This window comes from Trichosurus vulpecula, chromosome 2, assembly GCF_011100635.1.
Source record: "Trichosurus vulpecula isolate mTriVul1 chromosome 2, mTriVul1.pri, whole genome shotgun sequence".
In the NCBI taxonomy this organism is placed as follows: Eukaryota; Metazoa; Chordata; class Mammalia; order Diprotodontia; family Phalangeridae; genus Trichosurus; species Trichosurus vulpecula.
In genome coordinates this window covers 400,262,752-400,284,653 of record NC_050574.1, presented here as the reverse complement: position 1 = coordinate 400,284,653, position 21,902 = coordinate 400,262,752, and the positions used below count along the sequence as shown (strand labels likewise).

Genomic DNA, 21,902 nt, shown 5'->3' with positions numbered 1-21,902 from the left:
TGTGCCACACATAAATATTTATACAGTAGAATATAGTTTATTTTCATTAAGAAGGGCATAGATCTATTGCATAACATTTTTATCCTTGTGACATTAAATAGATAAATTAAAAACTATATTTCATTTTGCTTTCCATTCATTTTGAAGAAAAGTTCCTCAAGCAATCAATGATATTAAAAAATAGATGCATACCATGCTATCTTCTACCACTCCCCAGCCTATACACTTCCTAGCAATCTACCCAATGTTATATAGATCCAAATTACTTGTGATTCATTAATAGTCATATCATTTTCATATGGCATTTCATTATATGCCATGACTTTATTCAGAAATCTGCCTTTGACCACTCTCTTCAGTTTATCATGTATTACTCCACTAGATTAACTTTCTTAAAACATTCCTTCTATCATTTAATCCCCTTGTTTATAAACTCTAAGTGATTTCTCCTATGTTGCAGAAAAGCACTAAATATGTTAGCTTGACATTTAAGACTCTCTATATTCTGGCCCCAATCTGTTTCTTCAACTACTTACTTCCCACTACTCCCTGAAAGAAATGGAGAAACAAAATGGCATAGTGGAAAGAAAGACAGCATTAGAGGTAAGAAGACCTGAATTCAAGTCCTTTCTGTGATATACACTAGCTATTTGTACTCTAGGCAAATCACTTAACCTCTTGGTCACCCCTGCCAGCTTACTTCCCAAATAACCATTCAGCACAGAGTTGATAAGGATCAAATGAGATGATTTATGTAAAGCACATTGCTAACCCTAAAGAGATTCCTAAATAAATAACAAGGCAGTAGATGATTCATGCCAAATCAGTGGTACAGAAGGGGAGAGTTTATGTCCATTTGGAATGGTTAAATATAGATTTCACTTAGGGGGTCCACTGAAGGGAATAACAACACTTGCGGGCACTTTATCCATGCACCGCCAACACCAATGCCAACTAACTACCAATGGAGAAATAAGTCTAACAGCCCCATGAAGAGCAGCACTTTCCCAACCATAATTCCTGCTTCCAGCCTACTCCCTGCAGCCATTGTCCAGGGGAGCAATGCTTGTAGAGATGTGGATGCTGAGGCCACCACTTCCTAAACAATCACAGCTATTAAAAACCTGAAAAGACAGTTCTCAGCACCAAAGTCCCTGACACTAACAAATGGTTCAATATCAGAAATATATGCTTTTATTAATGGAGATGATGGCAAAGTACAGGCACTACTATCTGCTCGGGTCCTTTCCATCTGACTTACAGTTGAAACCTCCTAGGTGTACTGTCTTCTTCCACTAAAAGTGAGCTCCTTGACAGCAGGGGCTATGCTGTTTTATTTTGTTTTTAATTTAAATACCCAGAGCATAGCACAGTACTCTGCAAATAATTAAACACTTAATAAATCCTTTTTTCATTCATTAACTAATTAACTATTTTTTCTTTGTTACAAGGGAAGTTTAATGAAAGAGTGGCTAATTGCAAAAACACTGTAATGAAAAACTAAGAGGCATTAGTAAAACTTTTCTTTTGGAGGAGAACTGCATGGTAAACCATACTTAGCCCTCTGTCAGTTAAGTATGTATGCCATGCTTATGGCTGAAGTCTAACTATTCAAATTACAAGGCTTATTTACCAGGTCACACCTAAGGAGAAATAAATAGTAGTTTGAATGTTGTATTTATAAAAATAAACAGGAAATAATAAAAGAAACATCATAACATATCTACCTATAAATAGGCACATCTGTACACATAGGACATAAAATATTCAAAATGCAAACCAAGAATCTATTTACATGCCCATAGACAAACATACAGAACAGAACCACTTTACAACATGATACATATTTTGATATGGCACAGATAAGTTCAAGTCCCCTGAAATAATGATGTATCAGTCTTTTACCCTGTACTTAGCCTAAAATACTCAGCTCACCAAATATTGATCAAGCATCTATTAAATGCAAGGCACCTTCTAGGCACTAGGGGTGCAAGGACCAACATATAATAGTCTATCCCTTCAAGGAGCTTACATTCAACAGGGAAAGCAGGGGATGGGGAAATGAATATCAGCACTGATCCTGACCATACATTATATGTGCATACATATATTTGTATAGAATATATATGTGTGTGTGCATATACATATATATATACACGTGTGTTTATATATGTATACATACATAGATATACATACATGCACACATATAGACATAGACATAGAAATAGATATAGATACTGGATTGACTAGTGGATGAAGGTATAGTCCTAGAGTCAGGAAGACCTGGGTTCAAGTTCTGCCTCTTCTACATACTAACTCTGTGACCATAGTCAAGTTACAACAAACTCGCAAAGGCCTAAGCAACTCTGAAAAATTATAAGTTACAGATAAGTTGCATAGATGGAGTGAGTTTATACTTTGGGAGTTCCTTAAACTAATTAAATAATTAAATTGCATATCCAGACTAGCTATCTCCTAGTAACACACATATACACACAGAGATCTGGGTAATACATAATATATGTGTGTGTGTGTGTGTGCATGTATACATATATGTATGTATGTGTATATATGTGTACAAATATATGTTTATATATGTGTACATATACACACATATTTATAAGTTACAAATGGCTAATAATCCATTGTCAATATGTGAATTTATATGAATTCTACTGCTTTTTTTTCTACATATTCTATGAATGTCTTACATTTTTCCAAAAGATAATTTGTCGAGAGATAGTGAGCAAATTAGGAGTATTTATATAAGCTTAGGTCCATAATATGAGAAGGAATTAGAATATTAGTTCTAAATTAAACAAAAATGCTCAAACACATATACCTGGCTTTTATGCAACTTACCTCAATAGACTGGAGACTTGAGATGTAATTAGTATCACCAGTTTTCTTGTCATCCTGTGATTTTTCAAGGATTGTCCAAGAACAAGAGCTCCCTGGCAGTAAACATCATTGGTAGCAAGTGTCACAAATGCCTGATCTGTAACTAAAGATTTAGAAGAAAATCCATTTTACTTTTCTGACTGGCAGAATGGCAGACTTACTGCAACCACCCTTTCTCCCAAACTTTCATGCTTGGCACATAGACCATAACATAAAGGCATGACATTATGCATGTGGGTATATATCCATTCATGAAGGAGCAGTTGTCACAGTGGATAGAGATCAGGGCTTTGAGGTAGGATCACCTGAGTTCAAATCTAGCCTCAGATACTTACTAGCTATATGACCCTAGGCAAGTCACTTAACTTTTGTTTGTCTGTTTCTTCAACTTTAAAATGGGGATTATAATAGCACCTACCTCCAAGACTTATTGTGAGGACCTAAGGAGATAATATTTACTTTAGGCATTTAGCACAGTGCCTGGCACATAGTAGGCATTATATAAATATTATTTCCTCCCTCCCTCTGTCCCCACATTACACAAATGCAAACCACAATTCCTACCCCATCCTCCAACTCAAGAGCTCATTTAATGAGTTGCTGGTTTCCTTCCTTTTCCTTTCTCCTGCTCCCCCCGAAAACACACACACACACACACACACACACACACACACACACACACACACACACAACTAGATGGATATATGTGTGCAAATTTGCATGAGCACCTGGACATCTTTGATCAATCCCCAAAGATCTGAATCTTAACAAGGTGTTAAACTAACTATAAGACATGGCTACTCCAGGTGTTCACTTTATGAAGTACAAGCAAGCTATTTAACTCAGAAAAGAAACATTGGCTACTGTCTGAAAACAACTGGCCATACCTCTGAAAGGACTTACAAAAGTCAAGTCAAAAATGAGTTGGCTCCTGCTAGTCTATTACAAGAGCATCTATATGAAAGAGACACCTGTACTTATAACAGAGGGTGGAAGGAGAGGAAATTTCCCCCTCTCTCATTAAGCACAGAGACTAGAGGCAGAGCTGCTAGCAGTAGCAGATACCACATTCATCAGGTCAAGAGAGTTGGAAGCATAGTTTCAGGAATAGATATACACTTTCCAGAAAGACAAGGATGTAGAGAGGAAGTGACCTGAAGCAAAAGGCAGCTTTAAAAAGTGTGACCTCTGGCAGCAGAGAAGAGAGCTGACTATGGATTCCATTGAGAATTAACCCTGACAATCAAGAGTGGAGTTCTAGAGAGGAATAGACCCTGAGAACCCAGTTCAGAAACTGGCCTAGTAGAGACACTGTGCCAAGCGTGGATCATCATAAGGACTACATCAGGAAATAATGGACTACCTTGAGGCCGCACAGCCCAATGCATGACTTTTCTTAGCTATGGAGTTTCTTGCATGCATACCTCAGTATCATATTCAAAGTTTGTGCTCACTCTCCCTACGGATGCTTTACATGTTTGTAGGTGAGTGTTACTCATTTTCTGTGGTGGAAATGTGTTGTAGTCACTGCTCTTACTATGTTATCTTAGTAAATGCTTCTGCTTTAAGCTAATTGCGTTTACTGGCTGACCCTCAAGGACAATCACATGGTGGATACACGAGTGTTAGTTTTAGAAGTTCACTTAGAAGGAAAAGATTTTTATTTTATTTAATATTCCAAAATTTCCTAAAGTATCTCTTTCAACTAAGAGGTAATTTCTAGTTAATTATTCATAAGATTGGGATTTTTTTCTTTCCTTCTTTTCTTTTTTCTTTTTTTTTCATAAGATTGTTGAAAACACACAAAAAAGATGGGTCACATCTAGGCAAAACTGAGAGTTAAGGCAATTATTTTGGAATATTAAGCAAAAGCAGGCTATTTATGTGAGGCCTAAAGACCTCCACAGAATCAAAATCCTCTTTGCCATATAAAACTATTTTCATAATAAGGATGATTTTTAACTTGGTCATTTTAACAATACAACTTTTAACTAGCTTTATTCTCTTCATATAATAGCCAAAGAGTCTGTATGGCTCAGTGGCTAGTCAACCACGAAGACAGGAAAGCCTGAGCTGAAGTCCCATCACTGACACATCAGCTACATGCCCCTGGGGAAGACACCTAACCTTTCAGTGCTCCAAGCAACTCTCTGAATCTAAGTTGCAGAGGAGCAGCTGACTTGTGTTGGTAGAAGGAGATTTCTCACCTGGGAGAGATTCTATATCAATGAAACTATAAGTCTAGAGCCTATGCCTATGTAACAGCCAGGGACCATTCTCTATGCATGTTTTGTGAACACCTTAAGTTTAAGTGATTCGCCAAGTTGTGGTAGAAACCACAAATGTTAGTAGAGAGAGAGGAAAGATTTTCATATTGAGCCTCATGTGGTAGTCTAGACTTTATCATTTCAAGTGTTTGTTTTATTAAAGGATATGCATGGTAAACGTCTTTTTCAGTGATTTGTAATATGTATTTTATCGCTAGCAATGTTTTTGTATAATACACTCTAGTAAACGTTTTGATTCTTTTTTAAGCAGAAGGATGTGCATTTCTTGCCAAGATAACTGTGTCTAGGCACAGTCAAGTCATAATCAAAATCTCTACCTCCTTCAAAAATCAGATTAACAGAAAACTCCAATTGTAAGAGTGAAGGTGGAGAGGGAGGTGATAGTGTTTCATTAAGAGAATGGCTCTCTCTCACCATAACTCCTCACTAGGGATACAAGAAATAGTTTGTTATCTGACCCAGTTTACAGCACAACAATGAAGTTCACATACATACCACTACTTTGCACTTCTATAGCAACTTTCAAACAAGTTTGTCTCTCAGGCCCCAGAGAGCTGGGTTGCCAAGATAAAGACAATAGTTCTATGAGGAAAAGAGACACACTGAGAAATCCTGATCCTTGCCCAAGGCCACAGCATTGTCTTAAGAAATTGGAATTCCTAGCATGAAGTCCTGTGCCCAGACCACACAGTATCTTAGGTTCCCACAAAGCAGACTACAGTAATTCCTGAGGTTTGTAAGACTCCAATAGTACTAAAAACCATACAAGTACTAAATTAAATCAGGAAAATGAAAACCTTAGAGCTCGATTTCACATAATAGTTTCTTTGTTATTAACATTCCGAAGGGAAAAGCTATATAATAGAGCCCCTCTAGATACTCTCCATACTCTCCCTCAACTTACCCTGAGCATTGTTAGGCTAAGAAAAAATATTCCAGATTCTTTCATAGTAATGGTAGATTCTGAATGCAAGAGAAGTATTTGTTTGTTTTTAAATTTTTTATTAGGTTTCAACATTCACTTTTATAAGATTTTGAGTTCCAAATTTTTTCTCCCTCCCTCTCCTCCCCCTTCCCAAAACAGTATGCAATCTGATATAGGCTATACATGTACAATCAAATTAAACATATTTCCACATTAGTCATGTTGAGAAAGAAGAATCAGAACAAAAGGGAAAAACCATGAGAAAAAAGAGAGAGAAAATAGTGTACTTCAGTCTGCATTCAGACTCCATAGTTCTTTCTTTGGATTTGGATAGCATATTCAATCTTGCATCTTTTGGAATTGTCTTAGATAATCGTATTGCTGACAAGAACTAAGTCTATCAGAATTGGTCATAGAACAGCTTTGCAGTTACTGTGTACAATGTTCTCCTGGTTCTGCTCACCTCATTCAGCACCAGTTCATGTAAGGCTTTCCAGGTTTTTCTGAAATCTGCCTGCTCATCATTTCTTATAGAATAACAGTATTCCATTACATTCATATACTACAACTTGTTCAGTCATTATCGAATTGATGGGCATGCCCTCAATTTCCAATTCTTTGCCACCACAAAAAGAGCTGCTATAAATATTTTTGCACATGTGGGTCACAAGGAAAGTATTTGTTAACTTTCGGGTGATATTCTTAAGTGAAAAAAAGCAAAATTCACATTTATCTAGTGCCTAAGATTTACAAAGTACTTTCCTCACAACAACCTTTTAAGAAAGATATGAGTATTATTAACCCCATTTTGCAGATGGCAGAACTGAATTTTCAAGATTTTAAGTGATTTGCCCATGGACACATGCCTAAGCAGTGTCTGAGCCTGATTCAAAACCAGTTTTCACTTTTTACACTAAGTCCTGTCTCTTTCCTCACTATAATCTGAATTCTGTACTGAAGTGATTGATTGCTGTCATGAACCTATTTTGGAAGGTAACTGAGGACAAGATAGAAGTGTAGTCTATTAAGATCTAGGATGGCTGAATGTGCTGAATTTCACTATTGATGTTTCAAAAATTTTGGATACTGACTTAAAGTCACTATTCACCCTCTAATGAGGAAAGATGGCTTTCTTTATCGAGTTGCTGTTATACAGAAGTCATAAGGAGAAATGAGTAGTCAAAGGTGGTTGGGGCCAGAAGTGGTGTAACAACCATGTTACTTGCAGCTATTGTGGCTGCGTAAGACCAATAACACCAGCACACAGGCAGGCTGCTAGCACAGGTTCTTTGATCTGCTTTTCTAAGAAAAGCAACTTAAAGGGGTTTACAATCTCACTTTAATTAAACATACATATATCATTCACTTAGTTCAGGGAAAAAAGTCAGCACCCTGAACTTCAGAGCAAATACCAACAAATTACAAGCAGAAATCATATTAAGAAAGCAAATAACAAAACCAACAAACAGAGCTTCTAACTATCTGTCCATAGCAAGACATTCATAGCTACTAGTGAAAGAAGCACCAACATCTGCGTTTTCAAAGCCTGGGGGCTCCTTAACAGCTACCCAGTCTCTTGTCTGGCCAAATCACAGGAATGCTCTTCCAAAGAGTGAGCCCCCGCAAGCAAAATGCTAACCTCAGAGTATATATACACTTCTTCAAGGACAGAGGGCATCACAACAATGTGATTCAACCTCACATGACTTAGGCTTTCTTGTGACTTCAGCAGGCCACCAATGAACTCTTGATTCAATCAAAGACTCTTGATTCAAACAAAGGCTCTTGATTCAAAGAAGGGCAACACTCAATCAAAGGTACTTGATTGCCTTAGCGCTGAGAAGTACTCCAAAAGGAAAAACAGCAAGTCCCACTTTGTTTGCCATTACAAGTGGTCCTAAGAATAGGTAAGTGACAAAACAAATCCATGGCAGAACTCACTTAAGCACATAATTCAGATTATCCAGATAGTCGATTTTCCAGAGCTTTTAAGCTGCGGATCATAATTGCCATTTCTGCATCCTAGACTCCTGAAAGATTTGTCTAGATTCCTCACTTGAATTCTGTTATTTTGGAGGAAATATCAGATAAGTGGAAATTTTTTGGCATCTTGATATAAATATCTGAAACATATTTATAGGTTTTATACCTTAAATGCCTGAAGTGTTAGGACCAGCAGCCTTCTTAACATTTCCTCTACCAGCAGACCTTTTATTTAGAAGGCTATATTATTTTTAAAACTTGGAGCATATGGCATAATACAAATTAAATAAGTCTGAATTTTCTTTAAGTACATTAGAAAAAAAGGAAATTGTAAACAGAAAGCTATAGAAATGCGGAAGCAGGATGCAATTCTGAATTTTTATTCCTTCATCAACAGGGTTCTTTTATATAATTTCCAAAGTATATGTAACACCCTTTAAGGCATGTTTTCCCAACCCCAACCTGCACTGCAGGCCAGGTCCCAAAAGAAGCATTTGACTATTTCTCTCTTTGGGATTTTATAGTAGCCTTGAGATTCTGGAAGGTTCCTAATACTATGGATGAATACTATAGCCCCTACCTAATATGTTTCCCAATGATTAATCAATTAGACAGCCAGAGTTGCTTGGTTGTTAAAAAGGGGTATTTTACTAAAGTAGTATACTAGAGTTGGTACAAAACCATAAAAATGGAATACATATATACATATAATATGAATACATATAGAGTACAGATGAAAGTACGCTCAGGGTTAGAAAGTAAATATGGCGAGGAGTTAATTCACAGCTACTGATTACTGAAGTCTTTTTGTTCTTCATGGAATCATTATGAAATTGCCAGAGGCTTATCTCTTTCTTTGGCTCCTAAGGCCAGTGCCTTTGTAGACTCCATAACTGAACTTCTCTCCAATACAAAGAGTTGACGCTTGCTGAAGATGCCTTTCCCCAGTATACTTCATCTGTCTTTTTAAAGCTCCCAGCGAGATACATTGTTTTTTTAATGGACTAAGTCTCTCCAATAACATGGTCAATGGTGGGATACAGAGCAGGAAGAGAGTAACACTTGATCTTGGCTTACGTCCTTCTTACCAGCTGTTCTCTGGAATGGGACTGAAAAGTCTTCTCAAATCCCTCCCAAAGCTTGACTGCCAAAGCAGTCACTAGAATAGTTAGTAGAATGCCTTTCTCTGATATACATATGCCTGGATATATGTCTAGCTGTTCCAAGCAAACCCAATACATTTCCTGTGTCATTTAATTTTTTCCAGTGAGTCAAAAACACTTCCCTCCTATTTTAAACTGATTGATTAGTTCAAAAGAGATGCCTAGACCTCTTCACACAGAATTTATGCTTTTGATTGATACATTCCATAGCTCAAAGATGATTTTCACCTGAGAAAGGTGTCAGGTATAGAGTATCTTGTTAACCACCAAACTGAGTTTGGAGGGTGTGGGACACTCATCTTACAAAGAGACCATCCAACCCCTCCTGTCCTTGAGAAGAAATTATCTTTCCTCCAACATTAGCTTCAAAAATAAATATATAGTATTATTTGAGCTACTAATTTTAAGAGAAAATGAAAATTAGAATTTGGAAATATCATGATTGATAAGATATCAGAGAAGATAGTACTAAAGTGAAAATCATACAATTCTCTTCACTGGAGAGTAGTTCTACCAATTTCCTTGCTTTATGGGGCCAGGAAAAAAGTTTTACATACTTCCTTCTCTCCTTGCCACCTCCAGATCATTCTTCTACCATCATCCTTCATGAACTTTCTTCTTCTAAGGGCCAGCAGATACACTGAGATCTGATGACCCTATCTACATCCTCATTTATATCATATATTTATATCACTTCCAATTATTCAGTGACCACATTACTTAGCTCTTAATACTCTTCTCCAACCAAGCTCCTGCCATTATCATAGGAGATTTAAGCATTCGTGATGATCACACCCTCTACCAAACTGATGACAAGAGTCACTGAGATTACTCACCCTCAAAATCACATTCTCTCCACCTCAGCTACATAGCAACATGAGAACACCATGAAATTAACCAGATCTTAGAATTTCACCATCTCTAAGATCTAGAACTTTTGAATTCTACTCTCCAACCACAACTTTCCAACAAAGTTCCACCTATCCCATACTGTCATATAATAAACCTACTCTTTATTTTTATGATGACGTCTCAACCCCTGATTCCTTCTTGTTCTCTCAAATTATCTCCCCCACTCTGGCTTCCCCTGTTTCTGTATTCAGCTTTGACCTCATGGTTAACTAAAGTTTTAGAAGCTGTAAACCTAGAATATCTTGTTAATCTGATCTTCCATCATTCCAGACTTGTGGGTCATCATGAATGGGTGTGAGTATTTTTCCTTGGCTAACTCCCAACATCCCATAACTCCACTGTGACTCCAGGACTACTGAACATCACTGAAGAGTATCAGTGAATCAGGCTGATTTTAATCTTCATTCCAATCCTTCCTACACTGTGAAATTATTCTTCCTAAAACATAAAATAGTATCACTCTGGAGTTCAAAAATGTCAGTGACTTGCCCAAGCCTGCCAACTTATGTCTAATTTGAAGTCCTGTAAATCAAGGTGCTCCATCACATATGCCCCTAATGTTTCTTGCCAGATTAAGCTTCTATTACTCCCTATCTATGTATGTATCTTACAAATAGATGCAGTCATATATTACATATATAAATACACTATATAAATGAACATATATTATATTATATATAGTCTGATGAATTATCCAGTTTCCCAGGGGTGTGGGATAGATATTTAGGTGGCTAAATATTTATAGAGATATATTTCCCTGGAAAATTACTTTATTCATTGTTCCCTCCAAGACACTTTGAACTGTCCTGCCTCCATGCTTTAGATCATGCTGTTTCCTTTGCCCGAGACAAACTTCCATCTCCTCCCCAAACTCATCTCCAATTCCTTTCCTTCCTTTATACATCAAATCTACTATAACCTCATTCATGAAGTCTTTCCCCATCTTCCCAAATGGATAGGATTCCTTATTCCTTTGAATAACTGTAGCATTTTGCTCGTATTTCTACTATTACATTTGTCTCATTCGACTTTGTGTTTCAGCTACTCATTTAGTCAACAATTCACTAAAAAAATAATATTGATTAAGGGTTCGCTCTGTGCAAAGTACCATGCTAGACATTAGGGAAAATAAAAGATTAAAAAAGGCACTGTCCCTGAGCTCACAGAGCTTATATAGGTAGGTGCCATTTAGTGCCAATAATGAATCCCTAAAATTGGTTACACAGATTTGGATTCACATTATTAAAAATTACAATTATGTCTAAAATGTTCATTAATTCTAGTCCAATGGAAATATACAATACAAACTTTAATAATGCAACCACTTCAGAAAACTCATTATTCATACTATTTGGGACCTGGCTGTAGTCTGGAAGGGGGATATGATACATATACAATGAACTATAACGTAAAATAATACTTAAACATATAATCAAGTTTTGATAATAATATCAAATATTATTTATTTAATGATACTTAAATATATAATCAAGTGAAGTGTTAAGAAGAACAATAATTATCATTAGAAGAAAAGTATGAAGGGGAAATCAAGGAAGGCTTCATGAACAAAGATACATTTGAATAAAAATGCAAAGGATAGATAAGATTTCAACAAGTTGGGGTGGAGTGCTGAAGGAACATAAGGAATAGTGCAAGCAAAAGCAACAATGTAGTATAGGCAAAGGACCTTTATGTTGAGTGATAGGTAATCCAGTTTGGTTTGAGTGTGAAGCACATGAAAGCAAACCTAGGACAAAGTAAGGTTTGGAAATTACATTCCCCTTTCCCTCACCTTTGAAAGTTTTCTTTCATTTGGTATTATTCACCCCAGCTTTAAATATTTGCTGAAATGCATATGATGGCTTCAATGGTTCAACAAGCACTCATTTTTGCCAATGTGAATACTCCATCAACATAATAGTAGCTTCTTTTAGTCTTTAAAGATGTTTTTGTTAAGTTGCTATGGCTAAAAAATTTCATTACCTGAAGGCCAACCTTCTGATTATGAGCCTCTTCCAACTTAGCTTACTAAGCTGGACAAGAGTCATAAAATCCATTGTTTGATCCATTCTTACAGATTCCTAGTGACATTTAAAGCTGGAAGGGACCTTAAAGATGATCATATCCAGTCCCCTCACTTTTAGTCGAGGAACCTGAGGTCTAGAGAAGTCAAATAATTTGTGAAAGGTCACAAAACTAGTTAGCATCAGAATTCACACTCAGATATATGTGTGTGTATGTGTGTGTGCACATATATGCATATATCTATGTATATACACATATGCATATATCCACAGATGTATACACAAATATACATGTGTGCATACATGTGTATATCTATATATGTTTACATACATATATGTGTGTGCATATATATTTATATATACATGTGTGTGTGTATGTGTGTGTATAGAAAGAGATAATTTCTTTATGTACATGTTCTCTCCACTAATAAGCTTGCCAGCTCCTAAGGAAAGGAAAATGTTTCACATTTCTTTTTCTATACCCAATATCTACCAAAATACCTGGCACACAGCAAGAACTTAATACGCTTGTTGATTGACTTATCTCCTAATAAATGTTCTTTCCATTTAATACACTTACAATTTAGTAAGACCTACCTGAACTTATGATTTGCTAATATAGCTTTTGCGAATCCATGGCTATTTCAAATGCTATATTGACGCACTTGTGTAAGATTGATTGGAAAAGAAGAAAATCAAGGTATGAAGGTCTATTAAAAATCTATTGTAACAGTCTAGACAGGTGACACTTAGAAACAGAACAAAGAGGAGGGAGTAGGCAAATAAATACAAGATAATTTTAAAAAGAAAAGTCCTAGCAACTGAGATCATGTAGAAAATAGCACTTGAACCATACTTTGAAGGAAACTCATAATAACTCTATGAAGTAGGACTAAGGATGTAGCTATCCCTATTTTACAGCTGAAGAAGCTAAAACTCAGAAAGTTTAAGAGGCTCAACTATAGTCACACAGCTGGTAAGTACTGGAGATAGAATTGAAAAACAGATCTTTTAACTCTAATAAAGAGAAAGCAGGGCAGAAGATAGAAAAGGAACAAGCAGGTAAAAGGAAAAGAAGAAATAAGGAGTGTTCAAAAGCATTAAATACAAAAGAAAGGTCAATATTGCAGGAATATCAGGTTTGAGAGAAGTCTATGGGACACGGTGATAAGGAATTCACCAGTACCTCTTGAGAGAAGTTTCAGTACAAAGGTGGTCTTATTGTTAATTCACCATAAGGTTAATTAGAATAAACTGATTTGGTAAAAGTCAAAGTTGTTATCTATGTGTTTCAATAGTTTCATGAAGATTTCATGGAGATATGATCATGTCATAAGACACTCCAAAGTTATAAAATGAAAAATTAAGAAAACTTAATGCAATTTTCACAACTAAAAGATATAACAGTTCCATTCACTTAGACATCTGAACTCCTTCGAACACGAGGGAGATGGCCTCCTCATATCATTGGCCCTTTGGAATGAAGCTGGGTTGTCCTGATTTAGAGATATCCATGTTTTTACTGCTTGGACTGCCACATTAGAGATTAAATGCATTCACAGAAAGAACATTAAATTCCCCTCAGTGTTTCCTTTCCTTTCTCTCCTTCAAACCCCTGCTGCTTCTGAACTTAGGGCCATCTGCCAGATATTTGGAATTATATATGATATTGGAACAACATTAGTCTTTTCCCCAAATCTCCAAAGGTTATCTTTTATAAAAGAATGGATGATAGAAAATGAAACACACACATACATATATGTGTACATATGTGTGTATCTGGTTCAAGTTCAAAAATAGTCCTTTCATTTTAATAAAGAAATTTAATAATACTGAAATTTGCTGCTAAAGAGTAAAGTATGTAGACAGAGCTTCAGTTTTAAAGCGTATTGGAGCTATCCATATTGGATAAAAAAGAAACATTCAAAAGATTTACTTAATAATAACTTATATTTTTATACTGCTATAAAATTTGCAAAGCATTATACATACATCATTAGATCCTCAAAACAGCCCTACAGGGTAGTTATTAGCAGTATTATCCCCATTTTATAGATGAAGAAACCAAAGCCCAGAAAGTTAAGTGACTGTCCACAGTTGTGTCAGAGGCAGAATTTGAACCCAGTTCTTCTTAACTACGAGTGAGCACTTTCAATCACGCCACACTGCCTCTCAAGTCACTGATTCACATCCTTCCCTTTTTTCAAGATTAGACACAACCCCCTCCATAAATCTTCCTTTACCAGCTCAAAGTAACACCTCCCCCCCACCCCCCGCCCCTTGCTCCTTGAATTTTTCAGGCCACTCTGGTTAACCTTTTTTGCTACTTAATCGTTTTAATATAATATAGCTACTTGGTTATATGTGTTTCTATCTCATCATATATTATAAGTCCTTTGAGGGTAGGACCTGTATTTTCATCACTGTATCCCCAGCATCTAACAGCGCCTCATTCAGGGGTGTGATACATGTTTGTTGAATTTAATTACACGATCACATTCCTAAGACATTTTTCAAAACACTGCACTCTAGCCTCCTGGGACCCAAGTCTTCCTCTAGCAACAAATGAAAGATGACATTTAGAGGTTGAATTTCTCAAGTTCATCACTTCCCTTTTGTAAAGGAGATAGATTCCAAGGGATAAAGTGCTGAGGTCAAAGGCGATTTTGTCAAGAGGATCAAAATAATGTTGGTTGAAATAGAAGGGTAAAGAAGTAGAAGAGAATGAAGCTATGTTCTGTGCAAGGTAACAGCATGTCTTAAAAAAACAAGCATGTTCTCATGCAATTAAATTTGGCCGAGTACAGGATTAAACGTTAAATGGTAAGTCAGAAAGAACAGTACCTGTCTATAACTGCCTTATCCTTCAAAAATAATTCAGATCTACCAGAGAAGGAGCTTCTGTTACTTTTATTCATTGAAGGGTTGTTGGGGTTTTGGTTTTTTTTTTTGGTTGGGTTTTTTTTTTTGGATATGTATGTAAATGGTTGGTGCTTACATAAAGTCTGAATTGCGAATTTCAATGTAGATTAAAATCAATTTTAAATGGTTATTTTAAATGGTTTTCAAATTAGAGAAATCCAAACAAGCAAACAACACAGACATTTTCTGCTTCTCTACAGGAGGGAATTCTGTGGTATACGCTCTCTTAAAAGCAGTATTCTGTTTACAACCTAGAAAATATGCTGACCATTCTCCTTTCTTAGACTGGTGGGATGAAAGGATAAACAGGATGGTAATTAGTCATAATTTTCTGGTTTCTAAAAACAACCTACTAAAATAATATTGCAAGAAGATGTCAGATGTTCGTTTTTACTGACATATCAAGGAAGTAGATTTTTAAAGTGAAACAATAGAATATGATGGTATGAAGTTGCCTTAGATCTACATCCCACACAAGGTTGTTGTGAAGATCAAATTAGATAATGTACATAAAGGGTGTTTACATCTTAAATCACCATTTAAACATCGGCAATTATTACTATTCCTCCACAAAATTCTATTATGATACCTCATCTTGCTGGGGAGGTGACTCTGGGTTCTCAAAGACTCTGTCAATGGAGCATAAGCTCTGGAAAGTACTGAATCAAAATGTCTTTAGAGTCCCAGTAACAAAGCAAGGACCACTTTTCTGAGGACAGCATAGCTAAGAATGACAGGCCTAGCATCAGTAAGTTAGCTACTGTGCTGAATTATGGCAACAATTAAAATTTGGCATTGGCAACAATTCACGATACAAGGAAAAACATTAACTGGCCCTCGGTCCTCTGGATCCTCTTTCTTCAGAAGAGACAATGAAGAAAAGGCAGAAAAGGAAGCATACTGTGTGCTAAGAATCAAGTAGTTTTTAGACAATCTATACAGACTAAGTGTGTATTGTAAACATGAGATCTTTGCTCAATGGCCAACTAATTGTTAAATTAATGGAAAAGAACGATATTGATATCAATATACATGTAATTAAAAATCATAAGACAAAAGGAAAGTGCAGCTAAATGAAAGGATGACTCACTGGTCTTCCTCAGAGAGGCAAGGAGTTACTGGAATTGCTTTCATCATGTGCATAAAGGCAACAAGAAGCATCACTTGATGGAACTCTGCCATCTTGTCATGCAGTGCTCATGATGAGCATAAGAAAAAAAAGACTACAATGAAGATAACTGCAATTTATGCACCAGCATCTATTGCAGAGGACAAAAAGGGAGAGAAATTCTCGCAAGAAAATAACAAGATTCTTCCAATCCAAGTCAATATATTTTGAGATTTAATCACTCTGATGCAAAGGATGATGGTAATATGCATACATTCGTACATATATATACAGTGTACACACGGTCTTGCATATATAGTCATACATATTTTCTATAGTCATATATGTACACATGATATATGTTGTAATTATGATGGCCTTTAGAAAGTCTCAAGAGTCTTTAATTCCTTAATCCTGTGATATTTCCAATTACACAGAAACTCTCACCTATCTATCTATATCTGCATACATACATACACACATATATACATATATAATATATGTATATATATATACACATGTCTATGTATATATATATATACACACACATAATGAATACTATGATCCAAAAGATTAAGAATGTGATAGAAGTGACAGTAGTATCACCTTTTCCAAAACAACTCCTTAAAAGTAGAATTGTCTTTTTTAAAGCTGAATGCACACATATCAAAAACAATTCTATAAAAGTTTGGCATGAGACTCTAAGTAGTCACATTGTGCTAAGATCATTGATGAATAAAACTGACAGGAGAATAATAAATGGAACTTTGAATTAATGTGTGAGTACTACCATAAAATTCTATATCATTAGTAACAGAGCAACTACCTCAACTGGAGACTGATACTTTACTCCTTGATGTGTAATAAAAATAAGCAGAAATCAACTTAGAAAGAAGAAATTGGAGAAAGAGCCTGCACCAGAAAAAGTATACACCAACGAAATTGACATATTCTTGAAAGTACTACAAGATCACCTCATAAAATGTCTCGGAAGATGACTAAAAGAATGGAAAAATTAGAACAAAAGAGTACATAAATAATATCTGTGCCTACTTTCTCACCTTTACAAAATATTTATGAGAATAATCTACATGTACACAGAGATAATGCATATAAAGGGTGTTTAAATCTTAAACCACCATATAAACATCAGCAATTACTGTTATTCCTCCACAAAATTCTATTATGATACCTCATTGTGCTGGGGAGATGACCCCGGCTTCTCAAAGACTGTCAATGGAGCATAAGCTCTGAAAAGTACTGCATCAAATGTGGACAAAACTTTGAGATATAATTAGGGAGCTCTCTTAATAATTCTCTGTAGTACATCACAACTTTACAACCATATAATGACCAAAAGGTGAAGAAAAAAAAGCTTATGCAGAGTTTATTGCTTTATTGTCTGAAAAAAAAAAAACAATGTTGTATTTGATTTAAGGCAGAATGCAGCTCTCCTACAAAAAGTAGTCTTTCATACAAATGTTAAGATCAATATGGAACTCTTTGATGAATGAAATCCCAGAGATAACTCTTTTTAAGGAACCTCTGATTATTAAAAACAAGCAAAGAATAAATCAGGGAGAAATATTCTGACCAAAAATGTTTGCTTCTATCATAGATAATTTCTCACACTGGGTGAAAATGGATTAACCTAGATGTGGCAAAATCTCTAAAATTCTCCTAGTTGTAGATAATATGAGGTAGGATATTTTATTTTTATTGGTACCTTTTGTTTTCACATCACATTTCTTTCCACGTGTGTCCCTCCACCCCCATTTAGCAATTCATTGTAATAAAGATTTTAAAGGAAAACAGTTCAGCAAAACCAACACTTTCAACATATCTGTCAGGGTATATAATATCTCACGCCAATATTCCATCACTTCTTGTAGGTAATAATATGCTTATTCAAGCACCAAAATATTCAGCACATTCTTAATGATATCCAAAATTATTCAAAAGAGATGAATCTAAAATGCATACCAGAAGAAAAAAAAATATAAGAAAAAAACCTGTTGTCAAGACCGTTGGGATGGCAAGACCATTGAGTTAGTACATAAGTAGATATATTTGGTACTATTGTTGTTGTTGTGGTTTGTCCTTCACTCTCAAAAAGGACCATGACATCAGGAAAATGATGCCATGACTTCAAATTAATTGGATTTAAGTGAGAGAGGGCTGTGCAAAGTCACCAGCCTCACTTTCTCTTCCAGAGTCACCTGGGTCCAGTAGCAACATTTAGATCATAACAACTGGAGATGGCCCCCATTTGGTACTGATAATCCTGTTAAATCATGAGTTGGACCCAGAAAGAGTGATTTGGATATCATTTAGTCAGTTACGTGTGATCCAATGGATATATTATGATCCCAAATTAGCAAAAGCAAAATTCTAATGATAATCTGTAATTGAGAAGAGGAATAATAAAATGATATCAATAGACATCCATTAAGAGAATTCAGAAGAAACATTTGATGGGGAAAGGAGGTAGACCAGGAATGATGTTTGAACAAAAAATAACAGATGAGGATATCCACTGCAATCCACAAAATGTAGAAAGAACTACAAGAAAGCCACTAGCATGTTAAGTAGAGATTCTGCAGAAGAACAAGGCCAAGAATCACTAAGGATGAAAAAACATTGATCAGTGACAGTCTAAACCCATAGAATCTACAACAATGAGATCATGGATCCACTGAAATGTTTAAGCATTAGCACCCAATTCAACCTATTTACCTTACAGATTAGTGAACTGAGGTAAAGCAAGGATAAGCACTATACTCATGGTCACACTGCTATGAGATATCTTTTTTCTCATAATGGTGAGTCTAAATGTCATTATTTTGGGTTGCTAAAATCAACTCTTCATTTTTATATGTCTGTTATGTTTAAAGGTGAGGAAATGACTTAACTCACTTTCTGGTGATCAGATCTGACCCAAGTTGGATTTACCAGTGAGAAAATGTCTAAACTCACTATTCAGGGGTATTTTTACAGTGAAAGAGAGTTGTTTGAATAAATCTACTTAATGGTCCCTAAATTTTGGAAAATCTTATTTAGACAACCTCATTAACTATCTGTCTATCTAGCTATATCCACACATATAGATATATACACACATATATAGTATGTGTATATACATATGCACACATATACTATACATATATATTTTGTGAGAGCACTATTCATTCAGTGATTAAGAACTACATGGCTTTTAAAATACTTCTGAAGTACATGCATATTCATTAAGGATATAAAGATTCTGGTTATAATTTCGAAATGGTTTTGCTGAAACAAAAAATGAATTCTAAGAATATTGCTATGAATAAAAAGTGGTGCTTGTTTATCACTTTATGGTTTGTAAAAATATATATTTGTGTATATACAGTGTTTATTACATGTTATATGCAACATATGGATTGGGTATATTGGTATACATACATGTTATATGTATGTATACATATATGTATATATACACACCCTTTTAATCTTTCCAATGCAGGACGCTAGGCAAACAGGCAACATTATCCTTATAGTTATTACACAGGAAGAAACTGAAGATCATAGGGCTTGCCTGGAGACCCACACGTATAAAGTTGGGGGGGGAGGGGAGTAAAAAATCTTCTGGCTCCAGGTACAGAAGTACCATGCTTCCACTGTGCCATGCTTCATGGTAATCTACAAATATACTACAAAGAGCCAAAGCATGGTGAGATAAATTCTCATTACTACAGGAAGCCCAAAGATAGGAGAGAAGTCCAATTCCTATTATCCCCCTAGCCAGATGGTAGAATTTCTAATGTGTCTGGGCTATTTATGACAAAGCATCCTGGTTGCAGTAAATAACTGAAAATGGTTTTCCTTGCATTGCTTCCCAACAAGGGCAATCAGGGAGGAAAAGTTAACATGAAATATATACCCACAGCAGAAGCAATTACAGGAAGTGCACATTTACCGCTGAATAAGATTCTCAAAATAAATGGCATGTTTACCACCCCCAGGGTTGAAAAGGGAAGAAAATACACCTACTTACCAGACATCATCTAAAGCCAACAGGATAAGGGGATGAGAACAGGGGGCGTGTATGTATGGATATCTGCACTCCAGCCCACAGAGAAAAGGCAGCAACTAAAGAGCCTCGTTGGCTCTCAGAAAGGGCCCAAGATGAACAGATGAGGTTCCTCCAGAGGAAGAGGGGTGTGGAGGGTGTGGGGTAGGAGAAAGGATGGAAAATCTTGCCTGATTTTGCAGGTCTCTTGCCTGCAAAAGAGAACAAATTAATTTCCCTCGATCTGCTCACAGCTGCAAATGTCCCCTCCCCCTCCAAGGCAGCAGAAGCAGAGTCAGGCATGCCCCAGCCACCGAGCGTCCACGCTCACCCGCAAATGCTCTTGCTGTCAAGGGCACGCCATCCCTGGGACGAAATTGCGCTTGCCCACACCTCTCCTCTTCCTCCCCCTCCACACCTGCGCGGGGCTCACCTTCCTTTCCAGCACTCGGTCAGAGCCCTTTCCCCGACGCCAACGGTGTCCCCATCGAGGGCCCCGAAACCTGTTGGGTGCTGAATAGGGGTGCACTCAAACTCTGCCCGGCCCGGAGGAGCCCTGCACCCCGCTCGAGTCCCTCCCGCCCCACCCCAGCTGAATCTGGGGCTACCTCCTACCCCCCAGCACTAGGGCAGCCTCTGTAGTCCAGGTCTGGAGAGCTGGGAGTCCCCGGAGCCTTCTGCCCGCCGGGATTGGTCGCTCGCTGGAAAGCCGGCCCCGCCCCTGCCTCTGTGCAGCCGCCCCCAGCCCTAGTCCAAGCGACAGCCGTAGCCTTCCGAGCCCCTCCAGTAGTACTCTCCGCCCTACCAATCGCCCGAGCCCCAGGATTCCTAGGGACAGAGGGGTACACTCCATTATTGGTTGGAAGAAGATGGAGGGAAAGAGGTGAGCGCTCCCCTTTCTGGTTCTCTAAATTCAGTGACTTCTGTCCATGGACATTTAACCTTTAACCCACCACCCGCAAAGTCAATGTTTACCTTGGCCTCAGGGGAAATAGGCAAAAGGCCAGAATTCTGGTCTCAGTGTAGAAATCCAACTATCCTAGTAAAGGGAGAACAATACTGAAAAACTTTACTGAATGAAAATCAAACTTCCTACATGTAGAACGGGAAGACAAGGTACCCTAGATTCATAGGTGGACTAGGTGAGCAACTGGAGACGAAGATCGTCCAGTTTCCCAGGAGAAGGACCAGGTCTATCCAAGGAGGAAAAGAGCCAAGAGGAACCAACTATGCTGTCAGGACCATGTGTCGGCAATGAACATTTGACTTTATCGTATTGTGTGTAACAGTGAGCAAATAGGAGACACTAGTGACCAGTACTGGGGAGATGTGGACAATAAATAAACAGACCATGCCCTTCACTAGCTTACCATCTTACACTAGACACGAGAAACAACTCGACAACACTATAATCTGTGATGAAGATCTAAATGGTTGAATGCACAAGAGCTGAGTGCTACAGACAATGAGATAAAGGAGACATTAAAGTAGAGAAAATTTGTCTGGGAACGAACTCCAAGAAACGGAGGATAGTTGAGCTGGGCCTTCCAAGAACTGTGAGAATTAAATTAATAGAGGAGAAAGAGGTCTTTCAGCAACTATCACCTAAGACAAGCAACAGACAGGTC

At 36.9% G+C, this 21,902-nt stretch overlaps 1 protein-coding gene across 7 annotated transcripts in view; it reads right to left on the bottom strand.

Annotated features, from left to right (window-relative positions):
* The window catches only part of GYG2 (glycogenin 2), a 58,076-nt gene extending 37,126 nt beyond the window's left edge, over positions 1-20,950 (bottom strand). For 6 of the 7 annotated variants that reach the window (XM_036745588.1, XM_036745589.1, XM_036745590.1 and 3 more), the window contains exons 1-3: positions 20,708-20,834; positions 20,260-20,486; positions 2,863-3,004 (exon numbers count right to left, since the gene is read on the bottom strand). In XM_036745588.1, the coding sequence (XP_036601483.1) occupies positions 2,863-3,004; positions 20,260-20,269 (152 nt within the window). In that variant the 5' untranslated portion in view covers positions 20,270-20,486; positions 20,708-20,834. Of the gene's footprint in view, positions 1-2,862; positions 3,005-20,259; positions 20,487-20,707 lie in introns of all 7 variants that reach the window. The other variant, XM_036745594.1, reaches the window with a different exon arrangement.
* Positions 20,951-21,902: the final 952 nt, after the last annotated feature.